Here is a 15,003-nt window from a genome sequence, read left to right as displayed (position 1 = left end):
GACAGCACGAGTGACAGCCATGCTGGACGCGGCAGCGCCGGCACACTAGGTGGGGAGGAGGGGCAGCGGCCACACGGGGGCTCCTCACCCTCCACCGGGCACAACTGGAATGCAGGTGACAGAAAGAAAAACCACAACCCAACAACACGGAGAGAGAAAGGAACAAAAGAGAGACTCCGGCGTTGCTAGTAAACAGGACGGAGTGCAAATGTTCAGGTGAGTGTGGACAGCACTTCCTCTATAGATTGGGTTAGAGCAAGGAGGAAGAGGAAGTCAGAGGAAGAAGGAGAGAGGAGGGAGGGGAAGGAGGGAGGGAGGGAGGACAGAAGCATTGACAAAATTCACACTGATTGCATGTCTCTTCAGTAGGATTTTCAAGGACAATTCAGTGGCCACCTCCACCCAAACATAAAACTTTACAATCGAGATCTCTTTGGTGGTAAACGAAAACAAAAAGAAAAAAAACTCAACCACACACTTGAAAATGGAGGGTGCCATGGTGACTTTGCCAGTGTTATCTGTCATGGCACACACCCAGAACTTCTCTCCCACAGGCAGAGTGAGTTTTTTTCACAATGACCCCAGTGGGAAAGAAGCGGAGGGTCTCAATGGGCTGTGTCCAAAGACACCCCCTGTGGCTTGGGAGAGCCCGGGCCTTCCCCTGGCATCCCTGTTTAGCGGAACCCTAGCGTCGACTCAGCTCTTCGGTGCAAGGCCGTGAGGTGGCATCGTGGGTCGCCAGGTTGCCACAGGATGAAATGGATTCCTGCCGAAGGGCGACAAAAATGCACTGTCCCCCAGCCCCCAACCTCTCTGGCCACGCAGTGTCAGGTGACTATGAGAGTCTGGCCTGGTACACAGTCCCAATAAATTAACAGAACAACAGAGAAGAAGCCCTCCCGGGAAGACAGCCCCGCGTGCGCACGCAGCACAGAAACGAAGTCCAAACAGAACGGGGCAATCCACGCACTCCTGCCAGGAGAGGCCCCCTCGTGAAGCTTCTGATTCAATACATTTCCGTGCCTTAGAAAAATAAAAAGAATGGCCAATTTATTTGGAACCAAAATGATCTCACAGACTGAGAAGCTAAGCCCAGGAGGCTCAGCCCGGAGCCGAGGGCGGTGCGGGCAGGGCAGGGCGGTGCGGGCAGGACAGGGCAGGGCAGGGCAGATCCTCGGGGCTCACTGCGCACACACCACCCATGCCTTGCCTTCCTTTTTCTTTTTTTCTTTTGAAATGTGTTTGTTTTTGTTTTTGGCCCATATAAAAATAACATATTGCAACTCAAAGTGCATCTTTTAAAATAAACCATCAACTATCTTTATCAAATAAAATATTTACACCATTTGGTTTGGAGGGAGGAAAGCGGCTCAGGCAATCACCATGGGAACGTCGTCTGAAAAGCCTGTGATCATGGGGGCGTCTTCGTCATCCTCCCCTAAAGACAGAACGGCCAGCCTCAGTCAGCGCCAGCGCCCCCGTGCCCCCGACTCTCCCAGCCACGCCCCCCCCACAGCCGGCACAGCCCCAACCCCGCCCCTCAGTGTGGCTCCCCACTGCCACTCTGGCTCACACCCCCTCCCTGGTGCCCACGCTTCTTTTCGGGGCCTTTTGAACTAAGCCAAATGGGCAGCCGGGGATCCCTAAGTCAAGTTCGTGGTGTCTGGCATGGATACACTGAACTCCAATGTCAACTTGGTAATTTGAATCCAAACTGCTCTGATCTACAGATTTTGAAGACAGCTTCCCGGGCTCACGGCTGTCCCAGGACCCCTGACACCAGCCCACGTGACTGAGGGCTGAGCTGCCCTGAGCCATGGCTGACCAGCCTCACGGGCGGAAAGCAAAGCAAACACCCCGTTCACGCAAAGGTGGTCCGGGTTCTTGCTGACCAAGCAAGAAAGGAAACGAAGAAAAGGAGACAAGGCTCGTAGTACTGGAGCTGTACAGAGGAGTACTGAATGTCGTTAGCATCGAAGAAAAGTAACTGTCACTTGTCCACAGAAAGAGTGAATACAGAAGCTGGCTTCCGGCAGTCGGTGTTCGGGGAAGTTGTTAACACACCTTTCTGTTAAGGGTGCCAACCGCTCCCTTCCAGTTAGCGTGAAGAGATTTCTACCCTGGATAAAACATTTCCTTCCTGGTCCTACATTAAGGTGTCATCCAGATGTTGGACCTCTAGATGTTTATGGAATTCTCTTGAAAGAATTTCACGATCCTTTGGGAATCTCTAAGACCCAGGGCCTATCAGACCACCCCCTACCACATCAGCCTTGCATCCTGCCAGAGCTATTGGGCACAAGAGAGTGTGGTATTTTAACTTTTTTAACTTAGGAGCAAGCTAAAAGCTGAGCGTTTCCACTGGTCTGGCCCTGGCCTGGGGAAGACTGAGCCAAAGTCAGCTTTTCTGGATCACGTCACTGGCTTTGTGGGTGTCCTCCCCCGGGACCGGCCACCTTCCCTGCCCGCGCACCCACATGCCCGCCTGCTTACCCAGGTCATCCCCGGAGGAGAAGATGGCAGAGCCCAGCCTGGAGCTGTAGTGGCTGTTGGCGAAGGCTGTGAAGCTGCTCTGCAGCCTGCGGTGCTTCGTGTAGAGGACGGCGAAGCCCACGCCCAGGCTCAGCAGGATCAGGAACAAGATGGGGACCACCACCGCCGCCACATCCGTCGGCCTGGCGTCCTGAACCGCTGCCAGGGCTCCACCTGTGAGGCCAGACGCTGCCTGTGATTCCCCTGCCAGCGCCTGTACAGGGTGCAGCTCTCCAGCCCACCCGCCCCAAAGCCAAGGGCTGGCCACAGCACCCCCGCTGCCTGCCTGCCTGGGGTGACTGGAATCCCGTGTGCGGGGCCCGCGTGAACCTGCCTTGCCTCGAGCAGACAGACCTCGGGCCTCGAGCATTTGCAAATACGGTAATTACATTAGACGCCTAATCACTGCCTTGTTGCTTATTTAGATAATCTCTTGGAAGGGAGATCTTTGTTGGGGTACCAACACTGATTTCATTAGCATTATTACTTAAGACCACTGGCTTGCCTTCCGTAAGAGGATGTGAAATCAGACCACTAATTAACAAGACTGGAATTATTTCCCCCTACTTGGCACCCGAGTCACTCTGAACTGCAATTACCTGAAGCTCCCTCCATTAAGTGACACACACCAGCTTCCTTTACTACAATGGTGACTTAACAGCTCATGAAGTTTTATGAGGTTGTTGGTTTTTTTTTTAAAATATAGTTAAGTTAAAAAGAGAGAGAAACCACCTTTCCCTATTTATTTAACGGTGGTTAAAGCTTTCCCCAAAGCCACCGATAGCATCACAAAGACGCTGCCTTCCCAAGGCATGACACAAACATACGCTGTGTGGCGATTTCCTGACAGACCTGCCGTGTCGCCCTGCTTGCCACTGGGGTGGAGCAGCGACCTTGAAAGGAGAGAGACTTTCCATGGTGAAATCCTGACACAAGGCTGAGGGTGCTGGCGTGCTCACCTAGTCTGCGCACCGTCTTGGGTTCAATCCCACCCTACCCCACCTCGCCCCCTAAAAACAGTCCCAGCGCAGGAGCTGAGCAAGGGGAGAGTAGACTTTCCTCGCTCAGCATCTCCATAAGCTCTGAGGTCGTTCCCTGGTATAGGAGAGACGCCGGGGCAAGGTCTCCGCTGTATGCAGCAAGTGCCAGTGCTAGCCAGGGCCTATCCTGACGGGATGGGCAGGGCAGGGCTCTTCTTCCCCTTCCTCTTCCCTGTCCTTCCTTCCTTCCTTCCTTCTTTCCTTCCTCCCCTCCTTCCTTCCTGGCCTTGTTTCTCCCTCCCTCCCTCCCTTCCTTCCTTCCTTCCTTCCTTCTTTCCTTCCTCCCCTCCTTCCTTCCTGGCCTTGTTTCTCCCTTCCTTCCTTCCTTCCTTCCTTCCTTCCTTCCTTTCCTTCCTTCCTTCCTTCCTTCCTTCCTTCCTTCCTTCTCTTCCTTCTCTCCTTCCTTCCTGCCTTTCTTTCTTTTCTTTTCTTCTTTCGCTACCTGAGCCATGTCCCAAATCCTTCTATTTGTGCTTTGGTATGTGCTCAGATAGGATCTTGCAGTTTTGTCCTGTGTCAGCATGAGACATCATCTTCCTCCCTTTGCCTCCTGAGCGATTGGAATTACAGGCGTGCACCAGCACACCCAGCCCCTCAGCCATTTCTTGTGAGCCTAAAGTAGTAATTAATATTCATGCCTGTATTTAAATTTTTTTCATTATTTTCTGACCAGAAAAATAGCTCTAGCAAAACAAGCAAGCAACCAAACTGTAATTTAATGTGCCCCAGACCAGCCCACCCCATGGTGTGTGGTGCAAAGCTAAAGCAAGGCCTGGGCTTGGCTGGAACATGGCAGGATTCCAGGAACAGGTGCGCTCCGAGAACCCTGGTTTCACAAAGGTGCTGGGCTTCACAACAGCTTTTTCCCACAGTGTATTCCTCTGGGTAGGTACTAGCTGGTTTTGCTTAAAAAACAACAGAGCAGCCGGGCGCTGATGGCTCACGCCTGTAATCCTAGCTACTCAGGAGGCTGAGATCTGAGGATCGAGGTTCAAAGCCAGCCCGGGCAGGAGAGACCGTGAGACTCCTATCTCCAAAAAACCACCAGAAAACCGGAAGTGGCGCTGTGGCTCAAGTGGTAGAGCACTAGCCTTGAGCTGAAGAGCTGAGGGACAGTGCCCAGGCCCAGAGTTCAAGCCCCACGGCCGACCAAAAAAATAAAAAATAAATAAAACAACAGAGCACCATGAGAGAAACAGTGAGTTAATAAGGGGTCCGTTGGTTGTTTTAATAGGATCTTTGGAAAGCTTCTAACATGCTAGGACTCTCCTAAGGGAGACAGAAGGGGCTCTTCCCTCCTTCAGCAGGAGAAGCATGTTGTACTTGCCCTGCCCCCCCAGGCCCGGAGTGAGGGAACACTTCACGCTAGCACATGATGATTCAGGCTTAATCTGGGCCAGGTCCTGGCTGGTAGGGATTGCCACAAAAAAGACCAGTGCAGAAATGCTTTCTAGAAATTGTGTGTGAGCAGACTTGCTGTGCAAATTACCAGTGTGGCTCAAGACTGCAGCCTAATTCATATCGTTATTGGACACTGAGCCGAGAGATGGCCAGGATGGCTGATGACTGAGCTATGCGGCCTGGAGCTGGTGGCTCACACCTGTCATCCCAGCTACTCAGGAGGCTGAGATCTGGGGATTGCGGTTCAAGCCAGCCCAGACAGGAAAGTCCCTGAGACTCTTATCTCCAATGAACTTCCAAAAAACCAGAAGTAATGCTGTGGTTCAAAGTGGTAGAGCACTAGACTTGAGCAGAAAAGCTCAGCAACAGCTCCCAGGCCCTGAGTTCAAGCCCCACAACTGACAACAAAAATAAAATAAGATAAGCTACCAAATTGAAGCAGGGGGGTGGGTACATTGGCATGTTAAAGGCCCTGAGAAGTCCTATAAAAACAACCCAAACTTCGTTAACCTACTCTTTGCCAAACAGAATCTCCTTTTTAAACAAAAATCCCCCCTTTCTTATACTTACATTCAAAATATGGTCTCGTAAACCCAGCTCCCGACTGAGGATATGTCTCTTAATTAATTCAGTACCTGATCAAATTGACTCGTAAGTGGTTTTCCTTGTGAGCTGCGGGACTGTCTGGAATGTTTTCGGAAGACACGCTCCTCAGCCCGTACCCCGCGCGCAGCCCTGCGGCTGCCACGGCCGCCAGCTACTCACCGGACCCCAACTCATCGTACAGCAGCACGGCCGGCTCCCCGCAGAGCTGGCTGCCCACCAGGCACCGCGCTTGGACTGTGAATGTGTAATTGTGACCCATCTTCAGGTTGGAAATTTTAAAGAAATTGTCAGTAGTATTCCCCAGGTAAGCTGTGAGATTCACGGCGCTGTCGAACATGTGTATCTCGTAACCCTAGAAACATACACGCGAGAACGCTCAGAGAGCTGAAAGCCAGCGGGACTGCCGTGGCTGGCTCTGACTCCACGCGAGCTCACGGCAGCGTCACAGATGTCCAGGGACCCCGGGTTTCTCGCTAATTCTTTTGATGTGACCCTCGGCACACTGGACTTGGGAAACAGGATCGCTCCCCTCCCCGCCTCAAAATGCCCCCACACCCGCCTCTGAGCTGCTGAATGCTGGGTCGGGAGAGCAAGGCTCCAAGGACGATGGCCACCGGCGTCCAAAGATCCAGGTAGCGGTCACTTGTCTCAAGCAAACTCAGAACCTCTCGGTAAGAGCTGCTAGTCAGAGCTTTGGCACATAATAATCCTGGTCACGGTGTAGGCAGAGAGGCCCAGGATTCTCAACAGCCACAGTGAGGCCAGAAAATCCTCATCACTGTGAGGATTCCCTTAAGTTTTAAAAACCGACGGAGACCAAATGGTGAAAAACGTAAAAGGGTCGCAGCGGAGTCACTGAGTCTCAACTTCATCCCCTGGCTGTCCCCAAGGCCATCCCAGCTCTACCCAACAGACGCTTGTCAGCCAGGCGCTGGTGGCTCACACCTTTAATCCCAGCTACTCAAGAGGCTGAGATCTGAGCACTGTGGTTTGAAGCCAGCCTGGGCAGAAGAGTTTCGTGAGATTATTATCTCCAATTAATCACTCAAAAACTGGAAATGGCGCTGTGGCTCAAAGTGGTGGAATGCTAGCCATAAGCAAAAGAGCTCTGGGACAGCCCCGTGACCAACAAAAAAACAACAGATGCCTGCCCTTGGAAAGTCTCCAAGGTCAAACTCTCCTTCTCTGCCTCCCAGTGTAGCTACAGTATCGGCCTGCGGACAGCAGGCCAAAACAGGACAAAACAAAGGTGTTTCTCTTAAGTCCCTGCACATCTTCACATACTTCCCGCTCGCTCTCTCTCACATACTTCCCGCTCGCTCTCTCTAATTCTCTGGGGAGGAGGTGATGAGACCCCTGCTTGAACCTGGCCAAGGCCAGCCCTTGTGGCCAAGGTGGGGCTCTTGGTTCTTGAGGGAGAGCTCCGTCTAGCTCCCTGCCAGTGCCAGGGAACACAGCAAGGCTCCCATCCATCCCTCTTCCTCCCCAGACAGACAAGTGCAGGACTGAAAAATGCTTACTGCAGAGATTCTCATCTTTAATGGGCAGTACGCACATTTCACTAATTAGCAATCCCACCCAAAATGGCCCTTTAATTCTCAAGTTTGTGTTGCCTGACTGTCCCCATCTTCCCCCCTCCCCCCCCCCCCGCCATTCCTGGCCCTATCATTTCTATCTTACCCACTGGTGTCTGCATGCTGTTAATGAGCTCACCTCCAAAGGAGATTTCAAAGCCATTGCCAAGGAGGGAGGAACTTACCCTGCTTTCATTAAACTGCTTTTCCTTTAAAGCTAGACTTTTCCAAAACAGAAGAACGTGGTCATTTTCTGTTATGATTTTTAAGGCATCAGGTGCTGACAACAAAGCTGGAATGAAAGATGTGAAACGTTGCAGTCAGCAGACAGATACAGGGACCTCAGTGCTGGGGTCTGTCAGAGAGAGAGGGGAGGAGCATATTCTAGCCTTGGAGAGTTGGCTTTAGGACGAGTGAAGCCTAAGAGTTTGGTGCACGGTCGGCGCCCTTTAACTGGCATCGCGACCGTGCGATCACCGCACTGTCAGCCAAGGACTTTAGACGCTATCTGAAGTTACAGCTCCCAGCTGCAAGGATGGCGGGGAGGGGCAGGAGACGGAAGGGACGGGACTGAGCAAGTTGCACAAGGGCAAGGAAGCGTGCTATCTCTAGGGCCATCCTCAGCACAGCTGGGTCTCCGTGACTGAATCCACAACACGGGCTGCGGCTCGCCGAGGAATGAGCTCATCACCCCCTTTCTGACTTGCATGCTGTCTGCTGTTCCCTCGCACTCTATTACTGCTCTCCCCCCCTCGCTGCGTGTGGGCCGCCTACAATGACGCCTGGTGAGCCAGGTCTCCACACACGGTGAACACGTGCGTGGCCTCCGGTAAATACCTCCACATCCCACCTCTCTCAGGCATTCCTTCCTCCCTCTCCTAGCAGTGTCACGATGAGCTAAGGGAGAAGATGGCTAGAGAGACTCAGGGAGGCAGGGGTTACAATCTAAAACTTTTCCGGTCATGCACGAGGCCCTGGGCTCAAGACCCAGGTACTTACGATAATAATATGCCTACTGTTCCCTGACCTCTCCCACTTCCACCCCACACAGGAATCCCGGGCGCTCTGGCAGAGGGCGGTGCGCACACTGCCGTCCACGGGCTGTGGCGTGACCCGAGGGCCCGCCCCGGGAGGGGCTGTGTGGGAGGGCAGGCGTCTCCTCCCCCCGCCGCTCACCCGTGGTGACTTTGATGCTGGCGTCCTTGCTCATGTTCCCCAGCTGGACCACGACATGGTACCTCCCCCCCGGCTCCAGCTTGCTGAGGGTGTACTCCACCGTGCTGTTGCGGGATCTGACCTTGTAGCTCCTGTCCGTCTTCCTTATGAGATCCTTCACTGCAATGGCATAGAACTAGAACCCAAAGCAAAGCAACATGAGAATGTAAGTGGTGATCTTCTTGACTCCTCCTGGCTGGGTGTCAAACCCTGTGCATCTGCGGGGGTTGGCTCTCACACTCTTCACAGGTGCAGAAGCCCTGATATAAAACGGCATCGCATTTGCATGTACCCACCATACCGCACTCCGTAGAATTGAAATTAGCTTCGTTACTTATAATACATGTAAGTTCTACGGAACACCTGACATGGCGTATATAGTTTAGGGAATAAAAATGACAAGTGTTCACAAGAGCTGCCATTCCTTTTTCCAATGTTTTCTGCCTGCAGTAGACTGCAGAGACAGAACCCACAGGGGCAGGGCCGAAGTACAGCGGTGGCTGTGACTACCAGACCCGACTTTTGGCTAGTCAGAGGGGAAAGAGGGATGTGCTGAGTTCAATCACTAGGCCTGTGTTTCCTGTCCTCGGGGCCTCTCTTCCCACACCCACGTGCCACCCAGAACAGCCAGGCTAAGCAAGCGGCTCGCACGCCTGCCCGCTCACCAGGTCCTGGTCAGGGGAGTCGTATGGCGATTCCCACTTGATGATGGCTGAGGTTTTGCCCGTATGGATCAGGTGCAGGTGGCGGGGCGGGAGCCTGCTGTCTGGAATCATCTTCACCACGACGTAGTCAGAGGACGGCCCTTGGTACGGCACCAGCACTCGGACCTATGGCCCAAGCACACACTCAGGAAAGAGGACATATAGGTGCACAGGGCCTTTCAAGCTCAGAGATTTTCTTGCCCCCTCCGTACACTCGGTGTTGTTTCTTCCTGTCTCCCTTCCCGTGGAGGAGCCAGGGTACTGTGAGCATTCCATTCTTCATGGACATATAAGCTGCTTCAAATCTTTTGCTATCCTGACCGACCACACATCTTTTTTCCCGTCTATCTTGGCACATATGCAAAAATATATAAATTAGATTCCTCAAGGTAAAATCTGAAGAAGGGCAATTCATGCATCGGTCTCTGTGGCCCACTGGTCCAAGCCATGGTTCTTCTAGCCTGGAGCTACAGCCGGGCACTGAGGGCATCTGGAGAAGCTTCCTCCTGCCACACACTCCCAACCTGGAATCCCGGTGTCCAGATCCCCAGGCCCTGGGTGAGCTCAGGAGCCCAGGATTGACGGCATCCCTGAAAACACCAAGCTCCTCCCTCCTCTCTGGCATAGGGAACTTACCAGAAACAAATACTGCTCATCCCTACCAACAATGACCGTCTTGTTGTGCAGCGAAGTAGTCAAGCCCTTTGGGTTTCGATAGAGGTCAAGAAAAGATGTAGCGTAGAAAATGCCGTAAACCTAGGAAAAGCAGAGAATGGACAGACATCAGCTCATGGGCTGGCGACCTCACTGCTCACAATCCCTAGGATGTGTGTGCGCGTGCATGCGTGCGTGCGTGTGTGCATGTACATGAATGTATGCGTGTGTGCGCGCATGTGCGTGCATGTATGCGTGCACGCGCACACCAGCCAATACTGAGGCTTAAACTCAGGGTATTCAACTTAAACTTGGCTTTTTAAAAAATTCCTAGCTGGCACTCTACCACGTGAGCCACACCACCAGTTTGACATTTTCATGGATTAACTGGAGTTAAGAGTCTTCTGGACTTTTCTGCCCAGGCTGGCTTTGAACCACAATCCTCAGATCTGAGTCCCTGGAGTAGCTAGAATTGCAGGCGCGAGCCACAGGTGTCCTGCAGAAATCCCTGCTGTTTTAACAGCTCGGGAGCAGTGTGGCAGAGCTTGAGACAGTGAGTGCGGATCAACACATGGCACCGACCGCAGCTGCGGGGAAGAGCAGGCGTGCCACAGGCACCTGCCCAGGACACGCCGCACCCACGGTCCTCCAGAGCTCATTCTTGGAGAGAGGTGAACAGGGAAGAAGCCTGAGTACCAGTCACGAGTGCACGTGGGGTGCGGGACACACCAGAAGACAGAGGGGTGGAAAGCCAGTGCCGAGGGGAGCGGGAACAGCGAACTGGGGAGCCGCACGGCAGGACGTGGGGTGGAGGCCAGAGTGGTCAGCTGAGAAGCAGGTGGACCTGAGTCCGGCAGGCGGGGCCTGTGGCTCCGGGAGGTAGTGGAGATAAAGAGGAGCAGAGGAGGGGGAGCAGGAGGCAGGCCGCCCGGCTCCCGCTTGCTGCTGTGAGGTGAAAGCGCGTGCGCCCGGTGTGCGCATGGAGGACACGAGGCCACTCCTCTGAGCTCGTGTAATGAGACTGAAGGCCAGCCAGGCCAGGTGTTCCCTACGTGACGCTCTCCTGGAGGAAGGAGAGCGCAGCACGCCATGTCTGACGACCCCTGAGGGCCCCTGAGGGTCTCCTTGGAGGTCACTGGGAGCCCGGGGAGGGCTCAGGGCTGGCCAGGGCTGGCCCTGACTCAGAAGCGGCTGAGGAAGGTCGAATGGCAGAGGAGCCGGGCGCCGGTGGCTCACGCCTGTAATCCTGGCTCCTCAGGGGGCTGAGATGAGAGGATCTGGGTTCAAAGCCATTCTGGGCAGAAAAGTCAGTGAGACAACATCTTCAAAATGACCAGCGAAATGCCATGCTGGAGGTGTGCCTCAAAGGGTAGGGCACCAGCCAAACAAGCAAGCCGAGTCGGAACCTGAGGCCCAGTAAAAACTTCTCGCCAGACCCAGCCCTCCCTTCCCCCCTCCCCCGCCCACCGAAGAGTCCGGGGGCCGGAGGGTGGGGGGGGGGCTTGTCATCCTCTCCCCGCATGAGACCCGGTCAACCACCACAGCACGGTGCAGGAAGCCGCAAATGCCGGCATGGCTGGGGCAGGGAAGGCAGAGCTGGCTGGGCTGAAGGAAGGCTGTGTGGAAGCTGAGCGCGAGGGGAGAGATCACAGTCGCCCTGTGCCGGTCACTCTGCCCCACTTACCACATTCCTGGGGCCAGTCCAGACACACTCCACCGCAGTCTGATTGATGGCCTTGGCTTTGAGGCTGGGTGCAGGTGGGCGAACCCCTCTGGTTGTGACATGTTCAAATGCCAGGGGGCTGTCGCCCACGTCAGTCTTGGCCCAGGCAGAAATCTCATAGGATGTATGAGCCGTCAGATTGCCAACTGCAAGGACAGGGAGAGGGTGGGAGGGAGCTGGGGTCTGAGTTGAGACGCCAGTGACACACACGCCCTGTTCCTACAGCAATGTCTCGGGTTAAACAAATGCCACGCGCCGTAGCAGTTGTTAATGGACAGGCCCAGTGAACATTCATATTCTGATGACGTGTGTATACCATATACCTCATGGGGACTTGTAATTTCTCCTAAAGTTGACCATCTGGGCATAAAATTGGTATAACACCTCTGATATTTGGTCTTCGATTACAAGATCCTGAGATTCACACCGTTGAATCTGACTGTCCCATGCAGTCTGAGAGGGACTCAAATATCTGTGCAAAGGTATCTATCGTAGTGCCTGCTACCATAGAAAGAAGCTGTGCATAGGCCAGGCACAGTGCTACATGTCTGTAATCCTACCCACTCAGGAGCGGCAGACGAGAAGGATCAAACTGGAGATCTAGTTCTCAACAGAATAAGCCAAGGCAACTCACAACCTGACATGGTGAAGTGGAACCCATTTGTTCAACTATTTAAAGTTAATAGACCCAGATGCCCCACCACAGATGAATGGATCCAAAAATTGTGGTATCTATACACAATGGAATATTATGCAGCCATTAGAAATGACAAAATAATGGCATTTGCAGGGAAATGCATGGAGCTAGAAGGAATCATGTTGAGCGAGGTAAGCCAAGAGCAAAGAGACAAACAGTACATGGTCTCTCTGATAAGTGGATGCTAAATCCAAAATGTTAGGTGATGTGACAAAATTAACAGGACTTAAGAAACAAAGAACTCCCATTCATCTGGTTGAACCACTACTAAATATCCCCATGCTGCTGATCACATGTATGGTGTATAACATGTGAACACCGTTATATGTTATAGACTGTGATAGACAATTTGCTCCAGGAAAGTTAGAATGAACTTGTGACTTTAAATGAACATCATTATTCCACAATACTGTGAAATTTGGGAAATTATGTAATCACTTAATCACAATTAAAAAAAAAAAGAACCTCGGGGAAAGTAGGGAGGGAGGGGATGGTAGGGGGAAAACAATGGAGGGGATAACAATGCTCAATAGGAAATGTACTCATTACCTTACTCATGTAACCATAACCTTCTGTATAGTATCTTTACAATAAAAAATTTAAATTAAAAAAAAGAATAGAGATGAGCTGCAGAAGCAAAGAAAAAAAATAAAGTTAATAGAAAAAAAACAGGAGCAGGCACAATGGTCAAGCCAGCAATCTCAGCTCTGTGGGAGGCAGACCTATCTGAAAGATAACCAACGCAAAAAACCAGCTGAAGGCAAGGCTTGGGTCCTATGGAACCTGCCTAGCAAGTTTGAGGCTCTGAGTTTGAACCCCAGCGCCACTAAGAAGAAGAAAAAGAAGAGACAAAGGAAAAACAGACAACTGTGCATAGCCCAACTGGTAGCATGACAGTAGTTAATGACGGACACTGCGTGGACGACTATGCAGACACACTTGTTCCTCAGAATGGTAAAATCAGAAACCGTTATGCTAACTGCAAAAGAGAAGGGGTAACACTACATGTAGTGTCACCTTGATTTTATAAAACCAAACCAAAGCAGACCTGCAGATCACTGCAGAGAATATGTGTGCGATATCTAAAAGGCAAAGGGAGATGATAAAATCTTTACATTTTCTTCCCCTAGACTGTCCAAAGTGAACAGGTGCTTTCCTTCTCCTGAGGGGACGAACCCAGCAGAGAGGATGCTGGGTGGGTCAGAAGGGCCGAGGCAGGGTGCCAGGTCTCACTACCTTCGTGGCTTCCCTGACTCTGTTTCCTTGTGGGTGAGCTGGGGAGCAGAGAGCAGGGCGGGCGCCTCACCTCCAGCAGAGGACCAGGAACTTCGCAGATGCCGAAAGCTCATCTTTCCCTCGTGCGATCTCTATGGGCAAAGTTTACCCAGCAGACCTTGTGCTTCAAAACCCAGGTAAAATAACAGGACCCTCGCTGCTATTTTGTTAAGACCAGAACAAGGGGTGCAAGTATTGCAAACAGAGACAGGGGAAGAGAATGGGAGCAAGCCCCCCATGTTTGCAAATGTTTGCGGGCAGCTTTGCGTCTTGGAGACTTTGTGTTAGAGATAGATTGAAAGCTGCCTGCTGAAACCCATTTTCGGCGAAGAACTTTTGTGGAGGCTTGCTCTTTGCACAGATGGGAGACTGGGCCGCTTCCTGCCCTGGCTTCACTATTCACTCGATTAGCAAATACTTTACTACCGCAATGCCAGGCCAGGCATGGTGCTACCTCTGACTAGCCGAGAGGAAGCAAAGTTAGACTAGACAGGAGACAGGTAACCAAATCTGGGAACTCTTTAGGGAGTGTAAAAATTATCTTTAGCCAGGTGCCAGTGGCTCATGCCTATAATTCTAGCTGAGATCTGAGGATCTAGGTTTGAAGCTAGCCTAGACAGACAAATCTGAGAGACTCTTCAAATAACTAGCAAAATTAACCAATTAACCAGCAAAAAACCAGAAGTGGAGGCACGGGTCAAAACGATGGAACTCCAGCCGTCAGCAAACAAGTGAGGGAGCAAGGCCTGGGGTTCAAGTCCCAGTACTGGTGTATGTGCACATGTGCATGCGTGTGTGTGCGCATGTGCTCACACACACACACAGAGGCTAACCCAGCCTCTTGCGGCCTTCCTCCTCTCTGCCCTCCGACGTTCACCAAGGACTGCTGGATTAGAATGGAGCTTCAGGAACCAGTGAGAGATCCTTCCCAGCTGTAGGCAGGGCACACGTGTGGCGCCCTTGGTGGCTGAGAACCTGCGTGCCCCTCTGGAGCATCCCTGTTTGCCACTCTCCTCCCGGCCCGAGCGCTGCTATCAGGACAGGACGGACTCCCCCAGCCCGCCCAGTCCCCGCACGGAGCAGCCCCTAGGCCTTACCTTTGTGTGACGTCGAGCTCCCTGGGAAGTTCAAGGTTTTCTTCTCTTGTTTGTGGGTGTCAAATGCCCAGAAGAGATTCACCACGTAGCCAGTCACCTGCCAAGGGCCAGGAAACACGTGACGCCAACAGCTAACCCCACCCTTAAAGGACTCGGCGGCCTGGTGACAAGCCCAGAGCGTGCCTCTAGTCTGCTCGTTAGGTGCCTCATTTCTCTTTGCGCTTTTGTAGTTCTATTTGTGCTACCTTTAAATAATACCTAGTGATAAAACCCAATGTGAGATCATCGGTCATATAAAACACCCTCAATGGAAAACAAATGCAGCATCAGAGGACAGAAGCTGGTTAACCAAGGTCGAATGTGGAATTGCCGAAGACACTTTGGGCTGCAGCAACGAAATCTCAGCCCGGCTCGTCCTGCAGGCAAGGCACCAGGGCCATGCAAGGTCTGGCTGGTGAGGACTTCCAACAGCCAAACCCACCCAG

At 52.5% G+C, this 15,003-nt stretch overlaps 1 protein-coding gene across 1 annotated transcript in view; it reads right to left on the bottom strand.

The window, feature by feature from the left end:
- Positions 1-1,028: 1,028 nt before the first annotated feature.
- The window catches only part of LOC138824438 (sortilin-related receptor), a 113,110-nt gene continuing 99,135 nt past the window's right edge, over positions 1,029-15,003 (bottom strand). Inside the window, exons 40-48 of the mRNA XM_070018290.1 lie at positions 14,519-14,615; positions 11,411-11,595; positions 9,709-9,828; positions 9,034-9,198; positions 8,330-8,504; positions 7,339-7,445; positions 5,739-5,931; positions 2,494-2,706; positions 1,029-1,438 (exon numbers count right to left, since the gene is read on the bottom strand). Coding sequence (XP_069874391.1) covers positions 1,371-1,438; positions 2,494-2,706; positions 5,739-5,931; positions 7,339-7,445; positions 8,330-8,504; positions 9,034-9,198; positions 9,709-9,828; positions 11,411-11,595; positions 14,519-14,615 — 1,323 coding nt within the window. The 3' untranslated portion in view covers positions 1,029-1,370. The remainder of the gene's footprint in view (positions 1,439-2,493; positions 2,707-5,738; positions 5,932-7,338; positions 7,446-8,329; positions 8,505-9,033; positions 9,199-9,708; positions 9,829-11,410; positions 11,596-14,518; positions 14,616-15,003) is intronic.

The sequence above is a fragment of the Dipodomys merriami genome, unplaced genomic scaffold (genome assembly GCF_024711535.1).
Source record: "Dipodomys merriami isolate MVZ:Mamm:240054 unplaced genomic scaffold, mDipMer1.0.p SCAF_129, whole genome shotgun sequence".
Taxonomy (NCBI): Eukaryota; Metazoa; Chordata; class Mammalia; order Rodentia; family Heteromyidae; genus Dipodomys; species Dipodomys merriami.
The sequence above is the reverse complement of the archived record's forward strand: the minus strand, read 5'-3'. Positions and strand labels throughout refer to the sequence as shown.